The sequence below is a fragment of the Hippichthys cyanospilos genome, chromosome 2 (assembly GCF_059441005.1).
Source record: "Hippichthys cyanospilos isolate Australia breed blue-spotted pipefish chromosome 2, RoL_Hcya_1.0, whole genome shotgun sequence".
NCBI classification, from domain to species: domain Eukaryota; kingdom Metazoa; phylum Chordata; class Actinopteri; order Syngnathiformes; family Syngnathidae; genus Hippichthys; species Hippichthys cyanospilos.
The window spans coordinates 10,651,900-10,661,008 of record NC_142370.1 but is presented as its reverse complement, the minus strand read 5'-3'; the positions used below and the strand labels follow the sequence as shown (position 1 = coordinate 10,661,008).

The 9,109-nt window shown below is 39.9% G+C and overlaps 1 protein-coding gene across 5 annotated transcripts; it reads left to right on the top strand.

The window, feature by feature from the left end:
• The first annotated feature begins 2,663 nt into the window (after positions 1 to 2,663).
• LOC148427224 (uncharacterized) lies at positions 2,664 to 8,559 on the top strand. Of its 5 annotated transcripts, none has more exons than XM_088437411.1 (5): positions 2,664 to 2,806; positions 3,469 to 3,571; positions 3,654 to 3,747; positions 5,250 to 5,394; positions 7,388 to 8,559. In XM_088437411.1, exons 3-5 carry the CDS (start codon positions 3,665 to 3,667, stop codon positions 8,255 to 8,257), a joined length of 1,098 nt encoding a protein of 365 aa, XP_088293537.1. In that variant the 5' UTR covers positions 2,664 to 2,806; positions 3,469 to 3,571; positions 3,654 to 3,664; the 3' UTR covers positions 8,258 to 8,559. The 5 variants fall into 5 exon arrangements, with proteins under 5 accessions (XP_088293537.1, XP_088293529.1, XP_088293520.1 ...); XM_088437403.1 differs by lacking the exon at positions 2,664 to 2,806 and adding an exon at positions 2,851 to 2,909 and having other exon boundaries at positions 5,250 to 5,440; XM_088437394.1 differs by lacking the exon at positions 2,664 to 2,806 and having other exon boundaries at positions 2,939 to 3,571.
• Positions 8,560 to 9,109: the final 550 nt, after the last annotated feature.

The following is a 9,109-nucleotide window of genomic DNA, read 5'->3' as shown; positions in this document are numbered from 1 at the left end:
ACGCACGCCTACTTATTCGCCCCGGGCTCAACCGAATCAATATATCATTAGCTGGGCTCCACTCATCCCCCGCTTCACTTTCCTTATATTTCACACATTGTATCTCTCCCTTCGGCTCGCCTCTCATCTTCGCCCCGCCGGCCTCCTCGCTCCTCCTCTCTCTGTCCTTTGAGCGTGTCTCTGAACCCCATGTTGATGCCTTGCAAAATGTGAAAGAAGACTCAAAATGGGAGTGTGTATGTATGTGCTGGGGGGGATGTGTGTCATATGGGGAGGGCGGGCATTACGCAGACACAACAAGGAGAGAGCAGAGGAAGGAGGTGTGAGGGGGATGGGAGTCTGTCTGGCCGAAATGAATGCGAACATAATTGCTTGCAACAAATGCTCCTCCTGTAGATGGAGTAGAGTCTGATACCGAAGTCAAGGCGTGCAATGGCGCCTTCGGAAATTTTTCATCAGGATGCCCAGTCGGAGGGGGCGGCGGCAATTAAGATCTTGGAGTGGGACAAAAAAAATTATTACACTACTCTTGTAATAAATTGGCCAGAAAGACTAAAGTGAACGTTTATATTCTTTGGTTTGTTGTTATTTAGTGTGTTGACTGATCAAATGTGCACAGACTAATAATAGTGCGGTAAACAAGTGAACGTTTTGAGTTTTGTAATGAATACATAAGGCTACCCAGACAGCTAGCTCCTTCAGTGATGAAACTTGTTCAAGATTACTTCATTTTTGTTCACTGTAGCTCGCCCATATGTGCAAAACTGTAACAAAAAACATTTTAAAAAACATAGTAAGATCAAATACTGTACAACAAAATGATGTGCCCCGCTCCTCCATGATATGATAAACAGTCAACTAAGCTAGCATGCTAACATTCACCAGCTAACACGCTCATAGCTATCTCAAATGCTAATCACTGGTTATATAAATGCTATTGCAAGAAAACTAATTGCTAGCGTCTCTCTGATGAAAATTTTCAATTGAGTAAGCAATCCACAAGCTATGACTCACTATTTTTTGCACAAGCTATTAATGTTTATGTTAAAACAATATGCTGTATATTGCTGTTGTCTGAAAATTCTGAACAGAATTTATTTGTGAAGAAATCAAATCTTAAAATCAACCTTCATTTGCTTTATTACTTCAAGTAAAAGCAATTCAAATTTTAATTGACCACAATGACTGAAACATTGTTTTTGGTGCGTGAGTCATCTCACCGAGCTCAAGTTTAAAAGTGTCGTAAATACAAAACTTATTAACTTATATGTCACTGTTCTGCTGAACATAATTCATTTCACAGAAAAAAAGTTTTAGTTTTGCATTTTGGTCAAAAACCGGTGGTTTTGGTTAAACCAACCCATGCAGATTATTACACGATGTAAGGGACAGAAGAAAACAAATTCTGTGAAAGAAGAAAGTGTACTCTTTCTTTTAGTACACAGTAAATTTGCTTGAAAATAAGTTTAACTCTAAAGACTACATTCAGTCCCAATTCAAACAGAGTAAAGTATGTAAGTCAAATTTACACTAGAAGCCAGTCAAATATTCCAAGTGCAAATTTCACTTTGTTTTGACTTAGACCAAATATACCGTGCGGGGCCAGCAATTATGCTCTCCCAGAACACAATGTTATGTGGGCCTTGAAAGATCAGTCAAAATAGTGTGCAGTATGGGGGGCCAATCTGGACCTCTCCAATCTTCCTGCCCCAGTTTTCCATAACCTCCATCGCCCCCTTGTTCCTATTTTGTACCACCCAGAATAACACTGGAAGCGGGGTGAGGAAAAGGCTAATTAAGATGGGGAGTCAGAGCAGTCACATGTAACCAGCATCCTCAAAAGAGCAAAAACAAAAAGATGAATGTGTGAGTAGAGTGAGCAAATTGTCCCGCTACGCGTCCAATATCTCTCTCGATTTGGGTCAGGTTCATTCGTTCTGATCTGCATGACATTGGAGCAGAGATTGATGTGCGTTGCTCACAGACCACATGCGGAATTGAGGCGAAGAAGCATCAGATCCCTCCTCGCCTAGCAGAAAATAAGGGCGATTGGCAACACAAGGGATGGTGCAGATGGAGGAGTCACCTTGAGGGATGAGAGAGCAAGAGAACACAGCAACTCTATCTCATAGCTCTCCAGGTCCTCCGTGTTTGCAAATAACTGTTCTGAATTTGGAATCTAGCGATAAAATTCTCTTGTGAAGGCCACAAATGAAATATCATTTTCGCTGCCCCCCCCCACCCCACCCAAAACATTGACATTTTAAAAAGCTAAACACGGCTTGACCGAAATTTGAGCTCATGGGATTTATTTGAACAAAACTCATGAAGAAGAATACATTAGTAATGGAGAGTAATTTTAGATGCCGTCAGAGAAAAAAACATGATGTTTACATACGTACTACTTGACAATTTGAGACCCTTGAGCATTTTGATACTGAAGAGCAGCGTCATCTACTGGGCTCTTACAAACAGTGAAATGCACCCTTGAAGTAGAAATGTCTCGATGGCGTTTGCTTTGATGCCTTTGCTGGGTGACTAGCTCTTTTAATGTCCTACAAATTGAGTGGGGTTTTTATTTTGTTGAAAATTACTTCAGTTTTTGCCTGTTTATGTTGCTCAAGCTTTCAGAGCTTTTTTTTTTTTTTTTTTTTTTTTAAAGCGTATGAATTTATTTAATTTGTTCTTTTAGCTGGTAATATGTGTGAGATTTTCAAAAATTCGTCAATTTATACCAGACCGCCATTTTCAAACTGATGTTGTAGTTAAAAAAAAATTACAAGGATTCAAGTGTCGTATCTACGAGGTATTTATTTGAAATGGTATTTATTTAAAATGTTGCGCTAATCGTTTAGTTTTGACATGTTGGGGCTTCCGTAGATGATCGCATCATTCTGTATGCTTTCACGGTTAGTGTTTATAAATCTGTATTATTCCATTTAAACACTCTTTGGTTATCCATCAAAAAAGGGGTGAGGGGGTGCATCGAGTTCGAAAAATAACACGTTTACTTTTGCCCCATTCTGTAAAATGTTAATGTACCTAGTGTGATGGTGGTGGGGGGGATAAAATGCTAAGTTTTCCACACGAAGGGGCAGGGCTCAAGAGTATCGTTTTGTCAAGAAGAACACTGAGGGACATTTTATTAGGTCAACACAACATACTACAAGTTCTAATCGCAACTTTGTCAGTGTTTTCACTAAAATGAATTTATTAAGGCTCATTTTCCATGGTTAGTACAATAGTGTCTTCCCAGCTAACATTAGCCGATGCTAACTTCCGGTGGATACGCGCGCTGCTGGGCAACGGAAGCCGACAAGACTTTTAGACGACACGCTTCCTCAAACGAAGCTAAAGTAAATTTCAAGTAAAATGTACGCCTGTTGCGTGCAGGGTTGTCCAAACAACCGCTCTTCGGGTGGCAAACTGAAATTTTACAGATTACCAACGGAATATCGGCCGTTTCAGGCTAATCGGCGGCGTTTGTGGCTCAATATACTCCAGCAAATCAATGGCAGTACGGAGGAGCTCAAAGATAATGTTCGCATTTGTGGCGCTCATTTCATATCAGGTAAAGATCACTCCTGTTACCGTTTACAGTAATCGTATTTGTTAGGGACTTTTGTGGATTTTTATTTTTTACCTTTGCGCAGGACAAGCGTCCATGGATGAGAGCAATCCAGATTTTGTGCCTTCGGTGTTTCCAAAAGTGTATAGCAACCTGCGCCCCAAGGAGCAACGCGGAAGGCAAGACAAAACTCAAGTTTTTATTTCACAAACCTTTTTGGAGATTTCGGCTTGTTTGACCTGTTTACTGCGTGTAGTCGTTTCAGGCTTTGAGCCCTGCCTGTTCAGATCGTGCTAAATTTAAACACAAGCTAAATGTAGTTGTTGGATTACTAATGCGGTATTATGTACAGTCGCCCAAAATACCAATTTCGCTGATAGGTTGCTCAACGGGTTGGTTAAATGATTTTTTAAAAAAATCATCGTAGTGTTTCCACAAGATGAAAGAGCAGGAAAGCAATGATCAACGCATCTCTATGCAGAACGAACCAATCAATTATTTATTAAGTTAAAAACTCCCAAATTCTACGGCTTAGTGGAATCCTAAACAGCACAAATATTATACAGTGTATAATTGTTTTCAAATCTCGTAATGTGTATATGTGCTTGCTAAATCAATCACTCAAGCGCCAAAACTACATTTATGATATGAATATTCTAGGCTGACAGCGCAGTAACCTATTGGTTAGCAGATCAGCTTCACAGTTGCAGATTCTGGGTTTGAATCACTGCTTAAAACTTGCAAAAATCTCCTTTTTGTTATAATGCATTCACGTAGATTGCCTAAGTGTTCATTCAGCTGAAACGGACTACCATGCCCTAAATGCCGTAAAGAACTCCCGACGAGCACGCACATTGGGGAAAAATGAGGAGACTGAGGATTCTCTACCTCTTTTATAGTGTCGATTGCATGCTGTAGACTCCGTTTACTGCCCCCTATAGTATGGAAGACTATCGACTGACTGCGGTGGAAAGCCACACCGAGAATAATGTGCAGCAAAACAGGTGCCAGCAAGATTCTGCGCGTCTCTTTTCCGTGCGGCGCATTCATGTGTCAAGCATAAACCAAGCTTTAGGATAACATCTCCTTATTATCGACAGTATATAAAAAGTCTAATCACCCGTTATCTTTTTTAAGATAAGAAAAAATTAGGCAACTAAGATTCATAATTTGTTCACCTTAATTGCACAGGGATGTTCAATAACTATACCAAAATGTACTGAACTCTTAGTGGTCTTGGTACTGAGAAGGAAAAACATAGGGACAGTGAGACCTGATCCCTGGCTTTAATTTCAAGGTATTGGTACTCACAATGTCAGCCGATAGCAGTATTGGTACTCTTGAAGGCGTTTTATGATCTTAGCAGAAAATACATGGAAGAATAGCAAATTGCCATTACTTTCATGAATTTTGTGTGTTAAAAGTTCAAGTGGTATCGGAACTAAAGATTTGCGTATCTGTACTGGTATTGGTCTGGAAAAAAGTGATATCGAAAAGAAATGTTTCATCATCACAGTTCACATCATCACAACTCAAATTGTCAAATTTAGATAAGTTGTTTTAAAAACATAGTGTTGGATGTTGTTTTTTTGTGTCATTGTTGTATATCAGCATTACTCATTTGACCTCTGCAAACATGCCAAAATAAACTGCCAAAAATTCTTCTTTGAAATAATTTCAGAGCACAAAAAAACTGGCATCAGCATCCCCGGAAAAGCAAAGATGAGTTTGAGGAAGCACCAACAAAAGATGAGCTTCCACAGCCATCTGTGGAAAATGCCGGAAGCCAACCTTCACCAGATGAGCGGACTGCCGCGTGCTCAGGGGTACAATGTTCAAATTACAGAGATAGAGAATGAGCCTACTCATAGAGTGAGCGCAAGTATGCAAAAATTCAAATGCACACCAAGCAGCTATTTCTTTTGGTGTCCCGACACGTTTGATTTTTTATTTTTATTAAAAAAAAATTCGGTGCAATATCGATATTGCAACCTTAAGTACTGTCCACTGCTGGTACCGACCCTATGTAACATCAGCAGGAATTGCTCATGCTTTTTATTTAATTTTAGTATGCTATTTTAGAAGAGACCTAATCAAGTTCTACTATTCAAACACACTGAGCACTAGTAAGTTTAAAAAAATGCAGTATTCCAAATTAACATCTGCTTGCCAAATGCAGATGCTGCTGGATAGATTTGCAGGAACAATTTTTGGAATGGACTGCTTGTATATGAATGCTAGGATCACAGGTTTTGGATGTAGACTGCAATAATCCAATGCTACTTTTTTTTTTTTTTTGTGCTGATATCGTACCAATATCCCATACCTACTGTATATCAAATCAAGACACCCCAAGCTGTTTGGCACCTCTCCCGTTGAATTTTACTGACACTCATTAAAAAAAAAATTGCAGCTTGTTGATTTCAAACATCGATTTGTCATAAGAAAAATCACGCTTAGCTTAGTGCTCATAAACAGAGGAAAACATAATTGACGTGCGAATGGTCCTCATTGATAGTTGCTGTTTCAAAAGAAACTGATTATTGAAGACAAACGTCTATAGACATATAATATAACAGTACTCGTTGGTACAGGCTTCTTTGTCCTCTGCAAATCTATGACTCAAACTGACAAATATAGCATTCAATGAATCGCTTATGTATATGGTAGTAGAAAACAATTGTTGTCTGCATGACTAAATACCCTATACTGCCTCCCAGTGGCGAAAATGGTGATATACTACGGTGGAATTCATTACTCTCTATCGAATGATCTTATTATACCTCAAAACATGTGACTTTGTAAAGTGATTTTGATTTTTTTTGTTCTGTTCTGTAACTGATAATATTCAACTCATTGAACAAGAGAAAAAGAAAAATAGTAGATAACGAATAAATACAACTGTTGGGAAAAAAATCCCTTATTTTATCCACCCCTTTTCCATTAAACATTAACAATAGTTTATCTATTGTAACTCACTTTTATGTTACATATTTTTATTATTATGTATGATACTGTATCTGTACTAAGGCTGCACAATTTTGGCCAAAATAATAATCATGATTATTTTGGACAATATTGTGATCATGACTATTAATCACAATTTTTCATCGTGTTTGGTCAAACATGTCTATTTATTGCACTTTTAAAAGAAAAAACAAGCAGTATATATAAACATAACTTCAAGATTTGATAGTGAAAAATTTCAGTCAAATTTAGTCAAATTTTTGTCAATCACTCTCACACTGGTGCTGATGAGAGGCTGCTAAAAGTACAAGAATCGATCAAAGTGAGTATGGAGGGATCGGATTTTTCCAAATTGGTTTCAATTGACAGCTAGTACAGTATATTAGGGGCTGAGAAAAACAGAGGATTTTATCATGCAAAAATGTGGGAAACATGGTCATCTAATAGCTCTTAAGGTGGGATCGAAACCTGATATCTCCGTAGTGCGCCAGCAAAACCAAATTAAGCGTTGTCATCGCGTCCTACGCTTGACGTGAAAGAAGACTCTACAGCATAGACACGATAATAGTAGATTCAAACGATCGAAATGCCCCCCAATATCGCGATCACGATTAAAATTCATTTAATCGTGCAGCCCTAATCTGTACACACATGCATACATATTTACATGCATGCTGTTTTTCCGTACACTATATATACACATACACATTAACGACGCAGCATGCATACATAGCACAAACACATTTTTTTATTATAAGTCATAATTGTGCACAAATTAGCCAACCTCCTCTGCAGTTTGACACCCTCTGATGTTTAAAATGAAAACTACCTCTCATCAGTTGTGTTTTGCAGATAAAAGAAGCTTCGACCGAGGAGACTAAGAGTGACACCGAAATGAAAGAAATCCCCCCCGCCTCTTTAAAGAAATCTTCGCCGACTTTGTCGAAAGCAAGAATAAGCAGCCCCGTGGTCCTCCTCAAGCACGTCGTCGCGCCAAATGGTGTTTATCAATGCGAGCTGTGCAGTGAAAACTTCGTCGCCATCGCACAGCTGGTCAAACACAAACTTGAGCACGATGGGCAAAAGTCCCCCTCCGGCGGCGATGAAGTGTCGGCAAAGGGAGAGCAGCCTTCCTTCCCGTGCAACATTTGCGATCGAGCGTTTACCGACCGCCATCTCTTGAAGCGCCACAAACTGCTGCACATGCGAGATGTCAGGAAATGCCAGACGTGCGGCGTGCTCTTCTGTCAGCTTCACAGACGCCCGCTGTTGGTGGCGCAGCCGCTCGTCACCAGCGACTGCGATGACGTTTGCCCCGACATCGCAGAGACACCGGGCGACGTCGTCAAGCAGGAGGACGACTTCCAGACTTCCTGGGATTTCATCCCACTGCTAAGAGACGCCCAAGCGCTACCCTCAGACGTCACAGATCCCCAGGCGCAAGTGTTGTGGAAATATGGACAGCCCCCATATCCGCCTCCCAGATTGCCCCCGGCTCTTCGGATGTTTTCTTCTCGGTATCTGACCTCAACATTTTTCCATGTCGAAAGAAACTACGAGTACATCTTCAGCAGGAGAGCGGATGTCCTCGCTGAGGTTGAAGCCAAAAATGAGCCGGTGAAGATAGCGGACGATCTCCCGTCACACGTTCCTGATGAGGAACCCAATGAGGCGTTGGACGTCAACAAACTGACCGCTTTTGACCTGCAGATTGTGCTGTAACCCAAAACTTTCAAAACGGAACTCAATTTACTGGACCTTCTCTGACAAATGTCAAAATCCTTTCGGAGCATATTTTAACGCGGCTACTTGCTTAAAGTAACGTAACCGACTACTCGGAATCCTGACTTGTGTGTCATGTGCTACTGAACTCAACAAAATTTTAATCGAAGTGTGAAAATTTGTGCCTTGTTGCTTGGAAAGTGTTTCTAATTGTTTCTGTTTCAACAAAGGGTGTGCTCATTCCTTGGTCGTGAAATGTATTACCCAGTTCTAATAAATAAACTTACCAAATAGTTTCGTGATCTTCAAAGGCGCATCAATTGAATTGCGACAATATGGCTGGTTTCGTTCCTTCTACACAAAAATGACTGGATTAACAATAATTTGAATGATGAAAAAAGTCTATCATTGCTAGATAAGATTATCAAAACAGTTTTCAAATCGGTGATCCATCAGCAACTTTTGATTCATGGTAGATTTTTCCAAACTAATGTTTTTGAATAATAAACGTCAGCATTAGTAGAGGTTCTCATTGGAAGTACTTTCTAATATGGTGAAGGTGAAATTAATAATTGGGGACATTAAAAAAAAAAAGGTCTACACAATCTGGAGTCAGTACACCACTACTTTGAGGCATGAGTGTAATCTGTCCCATAACCATGCTAATATTTAAAACGCCCAATTCGTCAACATGCACCAGTCTCCCAATCCCCCCCCCCCCCCCCCCCCCCCCCCCAAAAAAAAACCCCTACTAACTTTGTATTTGTTTTCATTCAAAAGAAACCATTTTATGGGCCTAATGTGTAGTACAAAAAAAGAGATATAGTGGCATCTTTTTGTGGCTTTTATTGG

Bases quoted from the DNA above. Each gene is read 5' to 3' on its own strand.
- LOC148427224 (XM_088437394.1), top strand. From the start codon at position 3,373: ATGTACGCCTGTTGCGTGCAGGGTTGTCCAAACAACCGCTCTTCGGGT. The intron at 3,572-3,653 runs GTAAAGATCACT...ACCTTTGCGCAG, and splicing joins TGGCGCTCATTTCATATCAG to GACAAGCGTCCATGGATGAG. The intron at 5,395-7,387 runs GTACAATGTTCA...TGTGTTTTGCAG, and splicing joins GGACTGCCGCGTGCTCAGGG to ATAAAAGAAGCTTCGACCGA.